The sequence below is a fragment of the Lytechinus variegatus genome, chromosome 17 (assembly GCF_018143015.1).
Source record: "Lytechinus variegatus isolate NC3 chromosome 17, Lvar_3.0, whole genome shotgun sequence".
In the NCBI taxonomy this organism is placed as follows: Eukaryota; Metazoa; Echinodermata; class Echinoidea; order Temnopleuroida; family Toxopneustidae; genus Lytechinus; species Lytechinus variegatus.
The window spans coordinates 10,475,122-10,499,279 of record NC_054756.1 but is presented as its reverse complement, the minus strand read 5'-3'; the positions used below and the strand labels follow the sequence as shown (position 1 = coordinate 10,499,279).

At 36.9% G+C, this 24,158-nt stretch overlaps 2 protein-coding genes across 2 annotated transcripts; both read right to left on the bottom strand.

Moving 5' to 3' along the window:
* Positions 1-1,057: 1,057 nt before the first annotated feature.
* Positions 1,058-6,294, bottom strand: LOC121431275 (retinoschisin-like). The gene is made up of 4 exons (XM_041628784.1): positions 6,146-6,294; positions 3,330-3,529; positions 2,020-2,166; positions 1,058-1,234 (listed from the first exon to the last, which is right to left on the bottom strand). The coding sequence occupies exons 1-4, from the start codon at positions 6,189-6,191 to the stop codon at positions 1,073-1,075; spliced, it is 555 nt and encodes a 184-aa protein (XP_041484718.1). The 5' UTR covers positions 6,192-6,294; the 3' UTR covers positions 1,058-1,072.
* Positions 6,295-7,088: 794 nt separating this feature from the next.
* LOC121431233 (neurogenic locus notch homolog protein 1-like) lies at positions 7,089-22,794 on the bottom strand. The gene is made up of 6 exons (XM_041628744.1): positions 22,701-22,794; positions 16,404-16,580; positions 12,054-12,134; positions 8,960-9,064; positions 8,060-8,407; positions 7,089-7,432 (listed from the first exon to the last, which is right to left on the bottom strand). The coding sequence occupies exons 1-6, from the start codon at positions 22,792-22,794 to the stop codon at positions 7,089-7,091; spliced, it is 1,149 nt and encodes a 382-aa protein (XP_041484678.1).
* Positions 22,795-24,158: the final 1,364 nt, after the last annotated feature.

Below are 24,158 nucleotides of genomic sequence, written 5' to 3'. Positions count from 1 at the left end.
TTATGAAACACCCACCAGGATACCTTTGCACTCCTATGTCGGACGGCACTGAATACCCCCCCCCGTCACACCGAAAAAAAGTTTTGTATAATGAAGGATAGAAACACTGATACTGAGAATAATTTATTAAATTCAATTATTCAAATGAACAAGTGAAGCATTATTACGCATATATTCTAATGTTTCCTCGGACTTGACGTTTTGTCTTGTAAAACTATCATGTATTGAGAGAGTACATGATCACCACCGAACGTAGAGGGTGTTAATCCGTCAAGAAACATAAGAGTTCCATTATGCCAAGAGCTGCAATTATTTAACATTTGAACGCCATTTGTGGGCCAATAAATTATTTTGTTTTATACGCGTCGGTCCTCTAGATTCTTGCTTACAAGTTTTCATTCTTTCTTAGCAGTTAGGTAAAAATATCACAAACGAAAAAATGTAATGCTTAACCTTTGTTGTTACTAAACTGGGAATAATTTCTTCAAATCGAATTATTTATACTTTTCATGACAGAATGTTGGAAAGCACAAATACTGGTTCTACACACTCGATTTCGAAAGATATTACATTTTCCATAGCATCCACTTCCTCGTTTCTCGCCTGTCGATTTTGTTTTCATTCTCTGTCCGTTTTTCTGACACATTTCTAAGACTTTCCACTGCAAGATCCCCCCGCGATTGTCCATATCACCATGCGAACTGTCAAATATTATCTCATCAATAGCTTTCTTTTCACAGTACTAGGTGGGCGAATGTATGCTTTGTACACATATTCCATTCGCTCAGGTATTGGTTGCTTGACAGCTCGCCGATTGAACGCTGCTCACTTGCAGCACACGTTATGATGAGTAAATTCAGAGATTTAAATTCTCGATGCACGCTTTAATTGGCTTGTAGATTTCATCCTTCCCAATTTTTGCCTCGCATCTTTCTAGGAAATCACGCTTATGACGTCACCGTAAAACAACGTAGACTATTTCTAAGTACATCTACAAAATCAAAACGTTAGAAAGCAGGGGCTCATCTCCCCGCCCCATTTGTCGTCCATGCTTTAAAAGTTCAAACGTGCCTTAGCTATCAGTCATGTTAGTTATCTCACGACCAAGTATTTCACAGCGAAGTGTCGTCCTAGTAGACCAGCTTTGTGGATATATGCGGACTTTTGTTGCAATAACAGGCGCTGGCAGCAGAATGGTGACAGGTGAGTTGTTGTCATAGTTGGTTGGGAAAATCTGGTGAGAGCAAAAAGCAGAAGAAAAAAAATCACAAAAAGGCGCGATTGATAATCACAAAATTACGAGTTTGAATAAGGACATTCTTTAACATTGAAAAGATATATTTAAAAAATTAAATGTTAATGTGTGTTTTATTAGCAAAAAATAAAATCCGAGCAGAATCTTTGAGACATCTGTAACAAAAAATACCATAATCCATTTTCCGGGGATAATAATTTTAGTATAATATACTAAAATTATTATCCCCGGAAAATGGATTATTATTATGGAATGAACACGATAAAGTAGGTATACAGTTTATCTTCACCTTATTTGGTCACCTTTCTGAAGCTTTGTATTGATTTTCACAGAAAGAGGTGACAAGTGGACCTTGCAGACGAGGTATAGGGTCAAATCAATCGTTAACCAAATTATTTTAGAATTAATAGTAAAAAAACAACAATAATGTTAATGGTGATGATGATAATGATCGTGAGTCGTATGTGATAATCACAATTGTTATAATGACTGTGATTTAATATGGACATATGTATTACCTTTTCAGCTGGGGGGGAGGGATTTAACTAAAACTGCTTACTAGACAATTTACATGTTAAATTTTTTGAAAGGGTAATTTGAAGTAGAGTTCCGAAGTGTGATGTCATCATTTTCCCAATTTTGCATTATCATTTTCTTTGACACCTTATTTCGGTAGAGCACGATGGACATGATGATAGACCTCCCCATCCCCAAATTTGCCATCACCATTATTATCAGCATTTTGGTGTTTATTAGCGACTTACCGTTCTGGAGCCGCAGTCATCCTCGTAAATGTATTTCCAAAACTGACCATCAAAGAACTCTAGCCATGTCGATGTAGTCCACCACTGCAGATCGCGATGTCCTTGAGTTATTACGCCAGTCACCAAATGCTTTGTCTGGAGATCTACCTGATTGACAAAAGCACGAGAGAACTAACATGACTAATGAGAGTGTTGCGAGAACGTTGCGGTCATTTGAAAATGAAAGTTTCCATATCTAGTGCATAGGGTGTTGCCAGAAAGTTGAGTTGCAATTGAACCGTCGCGTTGAAAGGAAATCAACTTGAAAACCGTGGTAAATGAAAAATTGCCCTTGACTTCTTTTTAGTTTGTGCATTTGGCGTTTCTGTAAACGCTCCATTGGAGAAATATTCAATGGCTAAATAAAATTTAAGTCACTACTATACTTCTCATTTTTAGCTCATCCGGCCCGAAGGGCCAAATGAACTTATGCCGTGGCGTGGCGTCCGTCGTTCGTCCACAATTTGAAAATTCTACTTCTTCGCCATTTCAAGTCCGATTTCAATTCTGTTTGCTTTATATGATAGCACTAGGTGGGGGATTTAAAACTTCTTCATAGAATTTTGAAATTTCAATTTATGCGCATTTTTCAAAATTCACAAAAAATGCTTTTTTTTCTTTATTTCTTCACAGATTTTGATTTTTTTTCTTTCATCTTGTAGAGCTGCATGAGGTTCACCAAACTTGTACACAAATTTTGAAAGTTTGTCTAGAGAATTATTTATGCTAATTTATGCAAAATATATTTCATAACTCACAAAAACTGTTTTTTCTTCTTCATTTGTTGATCAATTTCAATTTTGTTTGCTTTATATGATAGTTCGAGGTGGTGATACAAAATTTCAACACAGAATTTTGAAACTCATTAAACATGCTAATTTATTCATATACGTTAAAAACTCACAAAAAATTACTTATTTATTTGTTGATTGATTTTGATTATTTTTGTTCCATCTGAGAGCTACATGAGGTTCACTAAGGTTCTAGTTAAGAAATTTTGACTAGAAAATTATTCATGCTCAATTTATATGAAATTTATTCATAGATCACAAAAAGGCTTCTATATCATTTCTTCATCAATTTCAATTCTATATCCTCAATTTATGTCAACAATATAATTCATTACAGTGTCAACTGGGCTGAAATTAAAATTGTGTTAAATTTCGTTGCGAGATGCCGGATGAGCTCCGCATCATTGATGTGCTAGTCATAAATATACATGCCCTTTTATATGGCAGATCTTCAAACAGGTAATAAAAGAAGCCATTTACCTCAAGAAAGGGATTTTCATCTTCTAGCGTAGGTATCCATCCGTACGCAGTGTCAAGGTGAAGCCTGGCCAGCCAGGGAGCGTGGTTACTTTGACCGTAGGTGGATGCTGCCAGCGATTCGTCGGGAATGTCACCATTCTCCATCCCCAAAGGCACCCCTCTATCCGGCAGGCACGAGTTATCCTGTTCGTAATCTTCATCTGAGGTAAAACCAGGGGGGTGTTTCACAAAGATTTAAGTATCACTTAGAGTCGCACTTAAATGTCTAGTTGCGCGCAGTATAAAAGGCATGACAGCATTGGTCAGATCATGCCAAGAGGACGCGCACTACTGCGTATTGATCAATAAGATAGCGTGTTGCATATCATGTACGCGTCGACATTTAAGTGCGACCTAAGTCATACATAAATCTTTGTGAAACACCCCCCAGGTAGGCATAATGATTGTATTGCTCTGAACGCTAACATTGCAATATTAGTTGTTCCAAGGTCAAGTCGTATAAGCATAGGCGGATCCGAGTCCGAGGGGGAGGGGGGGGGGGAGGGCGGCCAGGCCCCCCTATCGGCGGAACATGAAAGAGATCTGAATTCCCTGCCTACTAGGGGGCTCATTTTAATGGAATTTTACGCGATATCCTTACGAAATTTTGCTAGACTTTTTTTTTAAAGAATTAATGAGGGGCACCACCGGGAGATGTTGAGAGGGGGCGACCTTGAATTTACATCACGTCTTCCTTCTTAATAATTCAATTATAAGGTCATTCTAGAGACAGCATACACAACCCAGTCCTCTCCAATTCATTCTCTTCTCCCTGCTTTCTCCCTATCTCAAACCCACTACTAGAATAATCCCCCCCTCCAGTGGCGCCGGCCCCGTTCAAACCCTTTATTTTTCTCTTATTATTTTTCATTTCACTAGAATCCACGAGTGATCAATTATACCATACCTGTGTGAATAAAAAAAGCAGTCACTTAAAAAAAATATATTACACAAAAATTAATTTTTTTTGGTAATTATTATAGACATTTCAAAATGGACCTAACCTATATGATGACACTGTTGGTATTGAAAATATTTCATACATGAGTGAGAACAGCCCACCTTTGTACAATAGAAACGCATTTCCGCACAGAATTGTGTTCTTTCATACTCAAAGTTTAATCATTCGCAGAGCGGTGCTGCAGAAGCTCTGAACCGATGCAAACAATTATTTAATCTTCAACATGCTCAGAGTACCTAGAGTTATATAAATTCTGTGACAATGGCAAAAATGAAGCATTGCTTCAGATACCCCCCATAAAAAAGGTAGTAATGTTTTTTTTTTTAATTTGCAAGTCAGCTTGCAAACACTAAAGAGCAATAATGCAAACATGATGATATTCAACAATATTAAGAAAAAACATGGGATAACTGCATTCCTAAATACTGTATATTCAATTACACTCGAGTTACATCTCACAGTCAGCAATAGCCAGATCAACACAATGTCAATCTGGTTATTGTTATGATGATTACAAGCCTTGCCAAGGTTTAATTATTGTAACGTTAATTGCAGACTATTCAGAGACTCCTCTCCCTCAGGAATGCTTGAAATGAGGGAATGTAATTTGAATGAAAATTGAATGTAATTGGATTTTAATTGCTACCTATCCTTAAAGGGATGGTCCAGGCTGGAAATACTTATATCTCAATAAATAGAGTAAAAATCGGATGACAAATAATAAAGTTATTGATTTTTAAAGATTTACATTATTCTGTTGAAACATTTCTAGGCATATCTTTATGAATATTGATTTTGCATGTTATGTGGGCTGATGATGTAATATCCCCACTTGTTCTTTTGTATTTTATTATATGAAATTAGGGTTTATTCAATTTTTTTCTACCGAGAACTAAATCAATTGGATTGACAACTGATTAAGTTCATGAGTTATTTATTGCAGCAACTTATTTCATCATAATGGAGACACATCATTTACACATGTATAAAAAATGAAACAATTATGATTTCATGTTATAACACAAGAAAAGGGAAAGTGGGGACATGATATCATCAGCCCACCTCATGAATATTCATAACAATGTGCACATAACTGTTTTCACAAGATATTGATAAACTTTCAAATTCAATAACTTCGTTATTTGTATATCCGATTTTGATGAAATTTTCAGCATTTTGCTTTGTGAATTTTACTCTATTTCAGCCCGGACCATCCCTTTAAGTCCTTTATGACTTTGACAATTTAGTTTGAACTTATCTAATTAACATAGTTATTGTTCATTCACTTTCAGTAAAACATGCCTTACTTTTCAGATCTTAATGACAAGGCCAACACTTTCACAGCTTGCTCATAAGCGTGGTGCTTAAGTTACTTAGTAGTAATGTATCAACAAGGATAGGCCACAATTTTTAACCCTTCTTGGTGAAGGAGTATCATCGTACAAACAGTGTTGCCGCTGCTCTTAGACGATTTCGCGAGGTTTACCCCCGTGAAAGATGCCCCTCATGAGATACCGTGCACAAAAATATAAAGAAATATGCAGAAATGAGAGCAAGCCAGAATAGAAACCGGGGAAATTCAGGGAGAAGGAGAACGAGCAGGACACCTGCAAATATCAAGGCAGATCAAAACAACTGCAGAAATATCCAGCAGGAGGAGTCTAATACCACTGGTGATACATCTCATCAAATTGACCCTTAACATTAACAAACAAAACGTGAAAAAATGACTCTCAAAATACTTCTATAGATTGAAGAGAATTATTTTGAGTGCCCCCTTTTTCAATACACACAGTAACCTGTGATTTAAACTTACCAATTTCGTTGGGCAGTGGCCCATATCCTATGAGCTCAAATCGCATGCTTACAGAAGTCACACTTGATTCGGGGTGTATTCGAAAGTACTTGGCCAGGATGTACAGGTTAAAAGAAGTTGTAACTGGTGTATGAGAATCGTAATTTCCCGGAAAAACCTTCAAAGAAATAGAAGTAATGAGTTATATGCATTAGATGATATAGATTCTTGGCACTTAAAGAGGGGGGAACATGCATGTTTACAGCCTTGTCGAACCGTAGGTCTAAGCGAAATAACCATTTTCTTCGGTTCGAGTCACCGACTTTAAACCCTTAAACATACTAGCAGAGAGCGCATCAACCTTGCGACTTCCTCAGAAAACTATTGCTAGCGGAAGCTTGACGTCCTTTTACATTAATTTGGTCGCATGGTGAACTACGAAATGTAATATTACGAAAATGGAAAAGTAAAACCTCATTTGTAAAAGGACTCATTTATACCCTCATTGGGAAAAGACGCGTATCATGGCGCATGTTTTAGAAGAGAGTAGTATGTCGTCCAAAATATTTGCTGCGATAATGAGAGTATAGTACCTTGGTGGAGAAACTGGTCCCGTGCGTCATGAGATTGAGATATCTCGCACAATTGCTACTGCTTAGTCATGTGAAGGAATCTTGAATCAAATCCTGTAACAGTTTTCAGCACTTGCTATGACTGCTGTGCACTGCTTCTGCGACCAGGTACGAGGGGGTGTTTGCACATACTCGATTACATGTTCGGAGATCTGATAGAGCCAGTCGGGACAAACTCGGGTAAGCCGGGCCAAGTGGTGTCGGATCATTGAGGTGCATGAGAGGAGGGTTGAGTTTAGAATGAGGACGTTTGCTTTATTTTCAGAGAACTGAATTATTTCCTCGATACTTCAGTGTACATCGGTAAAGTCGCAGGATTATCGCAAGAAAAATCACGCTTTTTTTTTACTCACCATTTCAATGCCGTCAACTGCATCTTCATAAAATGTCAGCTCAGTTTCCTTAGGACCATATGAAATCTTGAACGAAGTCACCGATCCGTTAGCTCCACCCTGCGTGATTATAGCAGTGATCATGTGATACATCCAAAGATGCACCTGGATAAATGCATTTGTTTGATCGTCTGAAGCCGCTTTCCATGCCAGTATCGAGTTAAGACGCACGCCTTCACTGCACTCTACGGACCCATCTGAACATGATGACGTTGTGATGTCGTCAACGACAATATCACCAGACTCGACCCCAAGGGCGACACCAGGAGGAGAACATTTCCTGTCTGTAGATGTTAATTTGAAAGAAGGCAAGAAAACGGTCCGTTAACGTTAGTACTAAAACTTTTCATTACCATGATTACCATTGACCTGTCGAGATGATGATCTATCTTGCGAAATCGACTTAAAGTCATCATTAGACTTGGCAAGATATTTTCCGGATTGAATTGCAGCCAGACGGATGACACCTTCTTCCATGTGATACACAACTAGTTTTAATACGATGGAAAAATAAATTTTACTTTCCAAATTGAACTGACTTCAGTGACGTAGAATAACTGAAAGGCAACATAATATATTGTAAATCTAGAGGGATTTTTTAAGCACAATCAAAACCTCCTTTTTATTTCAATACTCATAAAACACCATCCATTAACAAGTTACTAAAAAGAAAAAAGAGAAAATATATGATGACAATCCAACAAGCAAGCCCCTTTGTCAGGTCTGTTCCTTGTAACTTATACATTTGACACAGTCACTTATATTTTTGCCAAGTTCCAGTTTATCCTTCCCTACATTTTGTATTGAATCATTATGATTTATATGCTTGTAACGTTTTTTATTTTGTAACGTGACGATTCTTTGCTTTTATTTTGTGAACGGAAAATAGATAAACTAAATACAAAACTCACGGGTGCAACACTTCACGGCTACATGAAACTCTAGACTGATGTTCCGACGACTTACTTTGCTGAACCAACAATCTGACAGGTTTGTGTCATCTGTTAATGGACAATGGATCTCCCCAACTGTAAGGTCCTCCACCTCGGCGTAAGACCCGGGAAAGATGTTCCCTCTTAACGTCGCAGCGGCACCAGTGAAACCCAATTGTCGGCACACTTTATGTGATAACTGCATGGTCCATGAATACCTAGTCATATATATTATACTTTCACCCGAGCTGATGTCCACTGCGAACCGAACTCTCCCTTCCGAGGCATCACTGCCTCCTAGTAGACTTATATTCTTCAGGTGTCTGTCTTTATAAATACATAAGTAAAACATAACAGAAAATGATGGAAATTTTCGTAAGGTGAACTTTTGCTCTAAACTAAAACGTAAGCAAATACGCCATGCAATTACCAACATTTATTTGTTTACTCACGTAACACGTGCACACGTTGGTACCAATAATGTATATGGCATTTGTAATTTATTTGATGCAAGAAGAAGTAAAATGATTTGCTCAAGGCCAGTGGTGAGAATCGAACCCTGGACTTCCATGTTGTAGTCGGGCTCTTTGGACTATTCGACCACGGCACCTCGCCCTAATCAAGCATTCCATTCTCCTATGAAATACGCAAACATGCATAATCACGCACACACGCACTTACACACAACACAAACACACACACTTACACTACACCCGTCCTCGAAGATCTTCCAAAATCTATTCTTATCCTAGAATATACACGTCAGTGTAGACTCATGTCAACATTTTGAAATGTGGAAAATACCCCCAAAACTAACATGACTGATAATTCGTATAGTTTAGAGAGCTTAGTAATCTGATGGGAGAATGGAACAAATACCTTTCTGACATTCGTTGCCGCTAAATCCATCTGGACAATCACAGAGATATCCATCTGCCGTCACAGTGCATGTACCGCCCTGTTCACATGGATTTGTGCTACATGCTTAATTTCATTCCAGAAAATAGGGAAGAAAAGTTCAATAGCACAAGTGAAAAGAAAATCCGTTACTTTTTTAGTCAAAATGATGAAATCATGAACAGTGTGAGTCCTGACTGAGCATGCTGAATGGAAAAGGATGCGCAATAACTTTGATTACTGTTCCATAAAACAACATGTTACCTGTCTTATATGTTTTATCACAACCCCAGAGGATACTTGTGAGAAGAAAAAAAAAATCTCTGATGATAAGTAATAATAATAATATTCCGCATTTATATAGCGCTTAACACATCGGAACAACGTCTCTAAGCGCTTTACAGATATATTATTACCCCGGTCATCGGATCCTTGCATGCCCGCATACAATGTATGCACATTCTCCACTCCCTGGGGAGCATTCCAACAAGAGTTCCAGGACTCAACTGCTAGGCATACTACATAGACTTTCGCATCCTACCGGGTACCAATTTAGCACCTGGGTAGAGAGTGGCAAATTGTGGATTGACGCCTTGCCAAAGGACGCTAGGCCATGGTGGGATTCGAACACACGACCCTCGGATTACAAGGCGAGAGCCAGAACCACTACACCACGGCGCTTCCACAAAGTACAAAATCACTGCGAAAGTTGTCCCTAATTACTTTTCACTATTTATGATACTTACCGAATTGATCATTTGAAATTTAAATAGTCTCAAAGAACTCAATTTAAAACATCCATTAAGTTCTCATGTCTTGTCGGATTCTTATAAGACAAATGATAGATTTCCCTTTAAATTCTATATTAGACAGCTTCGGTCCACGGCTAACGAAGGGTTAATTCTTTTTCGAAAGTTGGAGAATAAAAACAGCTGTTTCGTCCTGGGTTCAACATAACTTTTCTTTCGTCAGCTCCGAAACTGCTGTTCCGGTTCACCAATTCTCGACAAAGACCTATCAGGGGCCCGTTGCAGAAAGAGTTTTAATCAATCTCAACTCTCAAAATCATGCGTAACTTAATATTCAACCCAAAGACGATTCAACCCAAAGATCAACCAATCAACAGCGCGCATTTGGAACTTGCATTTGATTTTTTGACTTGCGTTTAAACACAACTCTTTCTGCAACGGACCCCAGCTGTGCTTTGTCATTTGATGGGCATTTCTAAAACAGTTATTGTTTTCTTGAATCCGGCGTGCTCCCTACTTTATCCGCTGTAAAGAAGACAAATGTTCTTTGGATGGGAAAATGTACACAATCATCAGTAGATATGAACCTGTTCTGACAGGGTAGGCATTCAGCCATGTCGTGCGTATTATAGTGGTCGATAACAGATGGGTTTCAAGACATTTTGCTTCGGTAATGATTGCTCTAGTGCAGATTCTGCACGTTAAGCCCCAAAACTTACCTCCTTATCTTATTCTGAACCAAGAACTATTTTAGAATCCTAACTACCCTATGCCTTATGAGATATTGAGACGGGCAAAAATGTCGTTGGAGCATAATGCATGTCCTTTGGAAGCAGGGGTGCAAAAAAAATTCCTTGGGTATGCTGCGTTTATTAGACTATTTTCCATAGGATGCACCGCAGGTATTCCGGATGATGTGTAAAATTGAAAAATGTAACGAAAATGGCATTGAATTAGCAGTGAACCCCCTCCCCACTTTTTTACTTTTCAAATTCCTCGGAACGAAGTTGACCTCCATTTATAGTAAAATCTTTTTTCTCTTTTTTATTTACAATATACATTAGATATAACATACTATGATATTACATAATAGAATTATAGTAAAACCAAGGAGGTTTCAAATGAGATGGAGTAACAGCAAACAAAATCTCTTAAACAAGGTTAAAAGCCGCCAGCAGAAAGTATGTCAAGCATGCACTTTGCTCAACATCTCTTGCAATAATTGTGTAGACAAATGATTCCCGCATGACTCCGCAGCTATAGGTCATACATAAAGGGAAACGTGCTTTTGTGATGATAATTACTTTTTCGCCGCATCTTGGTCTGGTTATGTGTGTAGTACATAATTCGGAGGCATGCAAAAATAAAAATTGCAATATGTCCTGGAAATAAGGCTAAAATTTGCTCGACTGGGCATGTGCGGGCACTCATCTGGCATATACAGTAATGAACAACAATATTCTACAGACCACATTTGAAATTTTCATTCGCCGCAAACGATCGGAAAAGTGTTAAAATCTTGTTTCAGTAAAAGTCAAATTCTTTTTTTTCCCTAATTACAGGTTAATTGATATAATCTGGGCAAATATCTCGTCGTAATAGTGCTTGGTTATTGATGTTTTGTCATGCATTCAAATTTCAGTTTGTTTATTAATATGAATGATAGAAAATTGAGACAAATGGATATTCGTAAAATTTCACCTCTGCTTTTTTCACTGAAACTGGCGCCTTCGAAGGCGGACATCAAAAGGTCCTTATTGCCGTTTTTTCTTTTGTGCTTCTTTAGAAATGAACAGCTGCGTGAATAAATCTGTTGCCTGTTGGAACTCCAGTCATAGAATCTTCTTGGTAAAACATAGTATGATAAATGTATAATACGTCTACAATGTGATGAAACTAGCACAATCATAGACTACCATACACGGCGGTAAAAACATTCCAATTGAATTCAAGTGTTACTTAACGAGCAGATACAATGCTGTCCACCCCCTCCCAACTCATGCTCTTTTGTTTGATGGCGTTACCAGTGATATCTCAATACCAATTTGTCGTTCACTTTATCCTTGACGTTTTGCATAATTATGTTTTCTCTCTTTCTTTCATTTTTCTTTTTTTCTTTTTTTTCTTTCTTTTTTTTCTTCCTCCCTTCTTTCTTTCTCTCTCTCTCTCTTTCTTTCTTTCTTCCTTTCTTTCTTTCTTTCTTTCTTTCTTTATTTCTTTCTCTGTTTTTATCTTTCTCCTTGTTGTACTTTCTTTCCGTCTTCTGGTTCTTGCTCATCCCCGCTACTGGATGTGACTGTGACGTGAATAACAATGAGCAGAGTTACCCGTTTCGTTGATCTGACAGCTGAATCCAGTCATCGTTTCCTCGCAAACTTCATCAGGCGAACACGGGTTAGAAAGACATGCTGTGAAAAGGGTAAAGAATAGCAACAAAAGCTCATACAAATTAAATTATGCATGTTTATGATTCAAATCATGATAATACACCACATTATATTTTTAATCACACTGATGCTCCAGCGTTCATAATATCATTATGTCTGGGAAACCTGCCTGGAAATAGCATGAGACGACGGAATTACATGCGGGTTTCTACAACACTGGTACATCTAAGACGGCAAATACTAGGGGTAGGTGAAGCTTCATGCTCCATTTAGAAGGTGCAGAAAATTGAGCTAGAAATGAAAGAAAATGGCAAAAGATCATGGAAAAAGGACATTTGTATAATTTTTTTTCATTTAGTTTTTCTCTTACCCAAATGACTATGAGAAATGTTTTTTTTTTTATAGTCAAAACTGGGAACAAATCACCCCCCTCCGATTGCATGGATGGTTGCTATAGGCGAATACCCGGAGGCAGCACTGGCCGAACGACCACCCCCCACCCTTTACCCGAAATCGCAAAGAATACTAGTGCCCTGCGATATTTTGTGCGACATACTGTTTTTGAAGTGATGATGAAAATGCCCTAACATTTTCAAGTAAAAACCTTCTTTTGTATTTCTGTTGGGGGGCCTTTAGTTTGGATAAAAAGTGAAGGAATGACTGGAGTGATTTTATTTTCTTATTGTCAAAAACAAGTTTCTTCTAACCACCCTCCACTCTAAAATCCTGGATCCGTCCCTTTTATTTCATTAGTAATTTGTTCGATTTTCAGTCTCGATAACTTTAAAGTTCTATTTAATCAGGGTAAATATAATTTTATAGTTAAATTTGCCTTGAAAGCATGTTTAGTATACTTTCTTTGGAAAGACTCCTTTTCACAATGAACAGCTAAATTTGATTGTTTTACATAATTATGCATATCATGTCATTACTGCATCCTATCTGCAAGACATTTGATGATGCGGCATTTCCATTCTACAAATCGCCTTTACTTTTCTCGCAAAATAATTAAAAAAGCGTCCTTCGTGAAATTGACATGAAAGGCTGATCATTGATGGCTCGTTGTCGTTATCAAAATTTTGACTATTTAATTTTACTAGTACAACCAAAGCTTAATTAAATTACATTGATTAAACAAATTCCACGGCCAAAACAGACAATCGAATCGTGCAATATTTAAAGGACAGGCTACAAAAGGTCTTTTTGGCATTTTCTCTTGCATGTCCATGGCCGTTTGAAACTTTTCATCGTAATTATGCCTACCCAGGGTCGTATTTTCGGCCATCGGGGGGGGGGGGGGGGGGAGGCAGCACACCCCTCTACTGCGCAAGGTTGGGGTGAAATATACAAATACGTGTAATATAACCAATATTCAGTTATCTCTGGAGCCAGTCGGGCAATGAACCAAAAATTGCCTAATATAAATTCAAGGTGAGGCGTAATTATTAAATGCATATCAATTTTTCTTTGAACGTTGAAATAGAAAATCTTGAGCTGACAAACACAACAAAAAACAAAAATCTTTAAAAATATATTTAATTACAGCTATCAAATTTGACAAACTGTTCACATGCGAGAACAGTGAATTGAATATCCACATATTAATAATTGGAAAGAGAATGGGTCTTTTCTAATTATTTTCCAATCAAAACGTTTTATTGAACCGACTGTTTGTGAATTACCTGACATAAAATGACTAGATATATAAACCGTCAAATCATTCACAAAACAAATCAACAATAATGTGTGATCATTACCCAGACAAGCAATTTACACGTAAGTTGAAAAAGTGTTCAATTAATTTCGATCACTTTATTACGAACACTCTTCTGAGCTCAAACACTGATAATTTCTAAATTGAGTTTAAAAAAACATTCAGTATTATCAGTATGTCCCAACAATAAAGAAAGGCTATGTGAAAAGGGAGTCACAATCACCTAATTTAGTATTATTTTATTTTGATGAAACTTAAAAAAAAAACATGGAAGTAAGATTGCCTTACTTTAAAGTGGAGTAGCGTTAACAATAAACGTCGCCAATCCCATGCAGTCGCCATTATTGTACCACTAATCAAAATACTTGTGGGACATTTCCTTCAACATTGTAACGATTGCTACCGTTGACTGGAGAAGAAAGGACTGGAAATCCTAAAGGACATCCAGCTTTGTTGTTATTAATTAATAAACAAACTCGGGGCACTCTTGTTAATTCACATCTGTATATTCTTAATCATATTTCAAGGCGATGTCGAAGCTCGTAATATTATGAGTGGTTAACGGATGGCTGAAACTTATAACTCTACAGATTATGTGTATAAAATTAGAGTATAAAACACGATTCAGGTAAAATGGAATAGTTTGTCATAATCCACATATGACGAAAACACTGGAACTTATTTTTCATATAGCGGAGGGCAGGGGGCGGGGCGGTGTGAAGGATCAAGATTCCTTATTGGTCAATGTATGGATACAAATAAATTTGTTTTCCCATTGCTTAAATAGTATTATGTATACACAAAGCTGACAAATACAGTCATACTACTGAAATACATACATGCAAACAAATTAATTCAGCAATAACTTTCTGGAATTCCTATTTAACACTCCGAAAGTTTCACAATGCATGTGTATGAAAGAAGGTCGGTATGCTGCTATAACACCAGAACACCGCTAGGCACATTGAACACATGCGAGACAATGCCATTGATCTCATAATTATGTCTATTTTATGAGACAGGGTCACAGGGAGGATTTGAAAAACAATAGAATATTGCTATCAGTCCACAATAACATTTTGCAGTTTAGTATAAACAAACATATTATTGCAATTTTTCTGAAAACAAGATGTAGTGTAAGGAAATTATTGCATTTTAAAGATTCGCTTATTTTGAAATACGGTAATATTAAAATGATGGGCAGTAGGTTTATATGAATAAAGAAGTATTATAACAATATTATCTTCTTTATGTTATTGTTTAATTTCTTTGAATTAAATTACATGTCTATATCTATAATATCTAGTTATTTCACACAACTTCAGGTATTGGCATCAATGAGGACAAAATAGTGGTGACAGTTACTGCGTCTGCCGTCTTTGCCAATAATCCACTCATTAAGGTCTGGTCACACCGCCCGTTGTTGGAGCGGTCGTGGAGTGGGTAGAAACAAATCGTCACTGCTCGCTACCGTTCACCTTTTTCGACTTCGATTTTTTTCCCCCCAATTTTGTGAGCGAAACTCGAACCCCTCTCCCTCCCGCTCCACGACCGCCCCAACAACGCTCGGGTGGTGTGACCAGGCCTTTAACCTCCAATTTTCGACGTCCTACCTCTTCGTCAGCATAAGTTTATTACGATATCATTGAGTAGAAGTACAGAACATCTAAGATTTGAGATAAATAAATGCCTTTATTGACAAAACCCCTTAACTGTCACCTCCATTTAAAAATATACAAGCATGTATATATGAATGGCGGGTCGGTTGTTTAAGGCCTGGTCACACCGGCCGAGCGTTGTTGGAGCGGTCGTGGAGCGGAGAGAAAAAAAAAATCATCACCGCTCGCTACCGTTCACCATTTTCGATTTCGATTTTTTTTTCTCGATTTTTTCCCCCAATTTTGTGAGCGGAATTTGACCCTCTCTCCTTCCGCTCCACGACCGCTCCAACAACGCTCGGGCGGTGTGACCAGGCCTTTAAGAGTAGGTGTCGATGGTGTGACTGTCTAAATACCGAGTTTTCGCAACTGCATTCGGGACGGATTCAAGAACACAGTAAATGTATTGAAAATGCTCTCAAAATTCAATGAACAGCTCTGAAGACTTTGTCGAAAATTTATGAGCCAGAACAGCAGTTCCGTCCTAAATTTCAGAGCTGAAGAAAAATTACAATATGTCATTTGTCCAGGTGAGTCCAGGGCAGAACGGTTGTTTCACTAATTTTCGACAAAGGCTTATGGTTGTGCTTTGTCATGAAGGGCATTGGCAACTCATATTCTATGTTCTTTGAAGGCGTCTCTGAAGCGAAAATCCCCTACTGGTTTGATCGTTTAAACAGTGAAATCGATATAGCAGTTATCAGGTGCCGTGGCCGAGTGGTCTAAGGCGCCTGGCTATACATGCCATGGAAAGTCCGGGGTTCGATCCCCGGCCGTGGCACCTATGCCCATGAGCAAGGCACTTAATCTGCAATGCTTTTTTATCCTGCTTCCCAATAAATGGAAATGCTGTATGCATTATTGGTAACTAGGTGTGCACTTGTTAAAAAAAAGTTTACTCTAAATCACGTGACTTACCTGGTCTGGTACAAGCATAATATGTCCCTCCCCTTGCCTCTTCAGGAACGACATTTGCCAGCATCTCAGGGGCGAAGGTGGTCAATTTCGCGACGTACTGTATGACGTTGCCATTGACTTCAACACGTGGGCAGGACGGTATTAGGTGCGGGCATGATCCTAGGCTCTCCGATGCACCTGTCATGAGTAAATAGATAAATAGAATAATAAAAACATCAATAAATGATAAACAAATTTATAAACAAATAAATAAATGAATAGATTAACAAATATTATTTCAATAAACGTTTGGTAACTTTTATCGAATACAAACCTCTACTCTCTCATTTCAGACAATTATTGAAGAGCAAACGAGGGTAAATGTATGTTAAAACGTATTTCATTTTGATGTTATTATTATGTGTACTTTTGTGTAGCATATTTCTATATTATTTCCCATTTTTTTAGTGAATGGCATTGCTATCATATATATTAAGTGCAGAAGATTCGTAATTTTTCTTTCTCTGACTTGCTAATGATTTATTCTTGTTACTGAGACAGTTTACAAACGATATATAACTCTGGAGAGTAATTGTTTATATTATCATGATTTTCTGATCACCATTATGATTTTTATCATACAGGCTATTGGTATCATGATCATTATGATGATCCTCCACATCATTAACATTGCGCCATATTTCTGCTAAATATATCAATAGGCTCATTCATTATTAAGTTAATTACCTACACATCGATCTCATGGGTGTTTTAGAAATATTTTCGCAAGTTATGAGCGACTTTACGTACGACTAGTGATCCTTTTTTTTGGCGCTAAATCAACATCAATACAAATTTGGGGTTGGATAACCATGTCGTTCGTTAAGTTCGCTCACAACTTACAAACCCCTTTATGAAATTCCCACCTGCTGGAATTATTGAGATTTGAGGGAATATTTTAAGAGTTCAATATGCTATCTATTTCACGGAGCAAAGAAGGGAGAGAATTCCGAACTTATCATCACCATCATAATCAAAATCTTCATCTTCAATGTTATCATTTTTGGTACCCCCAGCACCAATCATATATATATATATGTGTGTGTGTGTGTTCGATTCCCGGCAGAGACATTTTTTCGGCATCATTCACGTATTGGCTTCAGAAATGTAACAAAATAAGGTTGAGGATAATGTTTTGATTGTCAATTATTTTTTTAGGATAAAAATGATATATATATACCTATAAATATACACATTAAGAAATAAAAGTTCAAAATTGAACCCCGAAAGGTTGATGCAAAATCAGCACCCTATGAATTCAAAAATTGAACCCCTGATTTGGGGTTAAAAAAATGAACCCTGCGGTTCGGGTTCATTTTTGCAAGCTGCGGGTTCGAAACTGCACCCCTAGAGGTTCAATTTAAATGTAGGGGTGCAGTTTTGAACCCGCAGGGTGCAAAAATGAATCCGAACCGCATGGTTCAATTTTTGAACCCATATAGGGTTCTGATTTTGCATCAACCTTTCGATGTTCAATATTGAACCTTTATTTCTTAGTGTGTACATACCCTACCTGTTACATGTGCCGTGCTGCAGGTGTACACAATGATATAGAAAAACGTCTGCAGAAAAAAAAACAGGCGAGACAAACAAAAAACAATGCTAGTAATAGATCATAGACATGATGAACGAGCTGATGTGAAATAATAATATCCATTATCATTTTATGTAAGAGAAGTTATTTTCATGGACCATGATTATATAAGAAAAAGATCTCCCCGGTCATTAATTAAGCAAAAATTGAATTTGAACATAAGTCTGATATTATTCTCCCGCGATTATTATCAATTGCAATGTCTTTGTTTTTATTTCTGATAGTGATTGCATGTCTGTTTCACATTCTTGGCATGACATGGGAAAGTTATTAAATGAAACTTTATTTTGTAATTCAAAAGTGCACGAATATGAGTTTTATGGATTGGAAAAAATTGCATTTTCTAATTCCAAGAGACGAATCAAAAATCATCTTTATCATTTTTCTTCTTCTTGCTCTTCTTCTTCTTTTCTTCTTCTTCTTCTACTCTTGCTTTATTATAGGCGGATCCAGGGAGGCCCGAGGGGCCCGGGCCCCTTTTGGCGGAGCTAAAAAAATAATTAAAAAAAGGATCGAAAGAAAAATAAAAGAAAAAGAAGGGGGAAAAGGGAAGGAGGAAAAAAGAGGAAAAATAAGAGGGAGACGAGTGAATGAAATAAGGTCAGGTGAAGATTTGGAAAACAATTTAAAAAAATATTTCATAATTTATGTCTATATATTCAATTTTCGCTCGCTTCGCGCTCGCATTGCCGGTTCGATGATACAAATTTTATCCAATATGCTGATATGTAGCTAAAGATATCAAGTTTTGACGTCAATATACAAAACATGTTTAAGCTCGGTCATTGAGTTTTCATTATTTTGTTTGATTCACAAATTGATATTTTTTAAGTGCCCTGTAAAATGTCCGGGTTTTTTTTTTGTGATGTCAACATTTTCATGTTAGCGCTATGCGCTCGCATTATTTGATTTGCAAAGTAGGCCTACCTATTGTCTCAGTTGTGTATTCCATAAGTTTCTCAACATATGCCTTTTTAGGGGCCCGTTGCATAAAATATTTGCCATATAAAACTCTTGCAAATTTTGCCAGAGGTTTTTATTGTGTAATTTTTAGTGGCATAATTTTGTTTGCCACAGTAGGTGTGATTGCCAAACACATAGGCATATCAGCTAGCGGTGCGCGCTCGCATTTGATAGGTGAGTTATGCATACCTCTATATTAATTCTATTACAAATTATTTAAAATCCCCTTATCACGATTTGCGCTCTCATTAATTGTAAAAGATATATCAACTCATGAATCCTATTCATGAATACAAAAGTGCTTAAAATATTCAGTTTTAAGGCCTCAACTTTAAAAAAAATTCACGTGCTCATTAGGATTATTGAATTCTTAAATATGATAATGAAATTTACATGATTTCCTAATAACTAAATTCCATTTTTCAGAAAGGAATATCAACAAGTTTCATTTTGGAGTCATCAGTTTTATGTGATGACAAAATGTTCTTAGGCCTATAGTGTCCGGTCCGGTCAAAATGATAATAAAAATATGAGCTCGCGCTCAGCTCTCGCATTATTTATAAAGTGCTATCCATATCCACTTTAAAATTTTCCCCCACAATGCTTCAAAAAGTGACCCTTTTCATACCGGAATATCAACTATTTTCTGCCCGCGCTTCGCGCTAGCATTATTGATTCTCATGATAAAAATGAAATGTATGAAGAGTGCTCAGATTCTGTCTAAAACACGCGCAAGGCAAGCATGTTTATTGAGATACGCAGCTTGATCTATACGAAAAAAAAACAGAATGTGCTAAAAAAAAAACCCGGTTTCTGATCAGGATATCAAAAATTTTCTGCTCGTGCTTTGCGATTGCATTATTAATGTAGGAAGATACAAAATTACCCATTATTTTTCATGATTTACAAAACATGAAGAGTGTCTCGTTTTTATGTCAGAAATCTCATTTTTCCAGTCGCGCTCGCGTCACTTGTTTTGTTATATACCCATAACGTTAATGATTACAAAACGTGCTTAGAATGTTAAGGTTTTAGGTCGGATTTTCAAATATTTTCTGCTCACGCTTCGCGCTCTCATAATCTAATCGTTGAAATATGCATTGTCTTAATGACTAACTGCAAAACGTCCTTAACAGGCCAAAACGTATATCACAATTTCTGCTCGCTCTTCGCACTCGCAGTGAATTATTTACTTACATACGCATCTTGTAAGGTTTATAAACATTTCTCAGAGTATTCAATTTTTAGGACAAATTACACAAAGTTCCAAAAGATTTTAGCTCGCGCTTCGTGTTCGCACTATTTAAATAGGGCGTATGAGATTATTACACATTTACGTTGTTTCATAAAGAATAAAGCTGAGGATTTACTGTTAGGTCATGGGCGTTTGCACCCCAATTTTTGACGACCAAGAAAAAAAAGAGAAAAAGGAAAGGGATAAGGGTGATATATGATATCATTTTCCAAATGTTATGTCGAAATCTATCACAAACTTGGATTTTTGTAATAAAAATGTCGAAATTATTGCTCGCTCGCAACGTCTGCCATATCGAGCCCCCTCAATTCTTTTTTTAATTATTACGCCACTGGGACAACCCCTTCAAAGAACAGACAAAAATCAACTTCGACACGTTTGAGCGGCCGATCGGAAAAAAATTAGCCCCCCCCCCCTCTATTGGACGGAGGCTGGATCCGCCCCTGCTTTAAGTGCTGCTAGAATTATATTGATGCTGAAAGGTAAAGACACTTTTCAAATTTAGTGGAACTTTTCGCATACTATTATTGTTTCATATTAGGAACCAGATTTATAAACCTGGAAGAAAGTAAATAATATACATACACACACGCACCCTCCACACACACGCATCCTTCCACACACACACACACACCCTCACAGACACACACACACCCCACGCACACACACACCCACACACGTATATATATGTATGTGTGTGTAAAGCTTTACATGTACAGCTTTTTGGCAACTCTTTTTTATTTAAATATTGTAAAGAAATGGATGAAGAGAACAATGGTAGGCGTAGCTTAAATCAAGGTTCCCCAGAGCTATCGACCTTTTGGAAAGATGCCGAAAAATGTCTCTGCCGGGAATCGAACCCGGGCCCCCAACTTTGAACGCCGGTGCCTTAACCACTAGACCACAGAGACGAGTTAGTGGCTAGACTGAGCCAGATCCGATTGACCGTCAGATAGACAGATTTTCGACACTATAGCAATTATCTGGGGAACCTTGATTTAAGCTACGCCTACAATTGTTCTCTTCATCCATTTTATTACAATATATATATATATATATATATATCATAACATTTCTTACAGAATTAGACCTAAGCCTCATAGTTGATCCCTAACAAGGTCTACAACTTTTGTATATTCTTTTGTAAAAAAAACCCACAAACAAACAAACAAAAACATACAAGAATTATATGTGTATTGCATTTGGTATAGCCCATGAACATAATTTATAAAAGGATGTGAGAGTAATGACACAAAAAAGAATGATTATCTTACCCTTTGTCGATTGCCATCCATGCTGTAGATATTGTTACAACATTATTATGTCAGTTCATGATAACATTCATTTTCTGTCTGTGTACAGACCCCAGAGCAGATCCCTGTCGCTGCTGAGTTGAATCTATAAACACAATGAATGTTTCATGCACCTTACAAAATGAAGGGTACAAGTAATAGCAATCACCATGGATTAAGTCACGTGCGTGGCATACTATACGCAGTACAAACTAAGAAGGTTTGAATTTGACGGAACCTCGAAAGGTTGATGCAAAATCAGCACCCTATGTGTTCAAAAATTGAACCCCTGATTTGGGGTTAAAAAATTGAACCCTGCGGTTCGGGTTCATTTTTTTTTATGATGTAGAACACCATGATAAGTTGCGGCCAGGAATACAAAACGTACCTTTCAGTGCTTTGGTTCCGATGTTGTTTAATATTGTTCTAGTTTGCCAATTCAGTTTATCGGTCAAATAATATATGCTGATGTAATTGTTTTCACTTATTTGCATACATGCTTGTCCAGAAAGAATTAAAGGAGAATCAAACATTTGGAACAAGCCCGGGAACAAGATAACTTGTGTGGAAAAAAAATCGCTTTAGTATGTACTTATACATGCAATTATGTACATGATGTATGGTATTTCTTTCAAAATGCGCACTTGGTGAAATGCACATGTCTCCTTTCGGATAACATAAAATGAGATTTCTTCCATCTTACTTGAAAATTCTTTTAATATGTGTGGCATTAGGCCATGTACTATATACATTCCATGGATAAACGAATTGAAATCGAAGAATTTGAGTTGCGTAAACGGTAAAGAACTTCAAACTATCATAGTTTTCACAAACTTTTATTTTGAGGAAATCGCGGTTTTATGTTTCCCTGTGCCATATGTGTGTGAGTAATATTAAAATTTGAAATGCATATTTATGAGACTTATAATTTGAAACTCTGAATAAAAATAATTTCATATCAAAGATAATAAAAAATATGATAATCCGTCAAAATATCAAAATGTGTGATTTTCGACATTCTTTCCGATTTTACGCTATAAATGATCACGCAAAATTGCGCTTGGCATCCGGCCGTAAGCTATTCCTGGGTATTTTTGCAAGACTTTTAGCTGGGACTGCCAAGCATTAACAACTTCTTTTATAAATAAAGTCACCACTTCCATCGATAACAGTTGTCGTATCTTCCTGGACATCTCCAAGGCCTTTGACACTATAAATCATGAAATTCTCCTTCATAAACTGTGTCATTATGGAGTTAGAGGGAAGGCCTTGGAGTGGTTCAGGAGTTACCTCACTGATAGGACCCAATTTGTATCAGTAAATAATTGCAATTCGACTACTCTTCCAATTACTTGCGGTGTCCCCCAGGGTAGCCTACTAGGCCCACTTCTTTTTATTACTTACATCAATGATATTAAAAATACATCAAATTTACTTTCATTTATACTTTTTGCTGACGATTCCAATATTTTCTTTTCCCATGATGATATTAACCAACTCGTTAGAATCTTAAACTCTGAACTAACAAATGTTACAGATTGGATCAAGGCCAACAAACTTTCACGTAATCACCAGAAGACAAACTGCATGCTTTTCAGTAATAAAATCAATACTCTAACTGACAGGATTTTCTTTGATACTTTTGTTCTTAATAATGTTTCCACTACTAGATTCTTGGGTGTCCTTATTGACGACAAATTATCCTGGAAGCCTCATATCGATAGTATATGTAAAACAATTTCTAGAAACATTGGAATTATAACATTTTCTCCCTTCCCGCACTTTGTTAACATTATATTACACACTTATTCTACCATATATTAATTATGGAATTATTGCGTGGGGATGTGCAACACAAACACAAATAAATAGAATACTACTTCTCCAGAAAAAAGCTCTAAGAATAATTTTTCAAACACACTTTAGATCACATACTGATATCTTATTTTTTGAAAATAACATTCTTAAAGTAAATGACATATATCTTTTCGAACTTTGTCAATTTATGTTTAAATTAAGCAGGGACGATCTCCCCGCTATTTTCTCTAATATGTTCCGTAAAAATGCTTCCGTACACAGCTACCCAACAAGGCAACGTCAATGTTATCATCTTCCTTTAACAAGTGATTTGCAAAAAACTCGTTTGTCTTCTCCGGGCCTGCCTACTGGAACTCTCTGCCTCAAGATTTCAAAGAATCCCCTAATGTAAATATTTTTAAACGCAAACTGAAAAAAATGTTAATTCTGAAATACTCGTCGCAAACAGGGCAAGCTGAATAACTAAAATAACTAATTTAATTATACTCGACTTTTATGTATATGTGTTTATATTATATACATATAGTCATGTATATTATTTGTTTTACATTCTTTTTTCTTCTTAAAACTGCAATTAGCCAAGTACCTGCTTCTGCTGCCTGCCATCTTTCTTTCTACTTAGTGTACTGCACTGCCTGTCCCTTCTGTTCCCCCCCCCTCACCTCCCCCTCTCTTAAAATATTGTATAACGTAAATACTTCTTTACATGACCCATCAGTTACGTTTTTTCAAGTGCACAAAAATTGTATTTATTTTCAAACAAATTTATCATTACCACCCAATATTTATGTGTT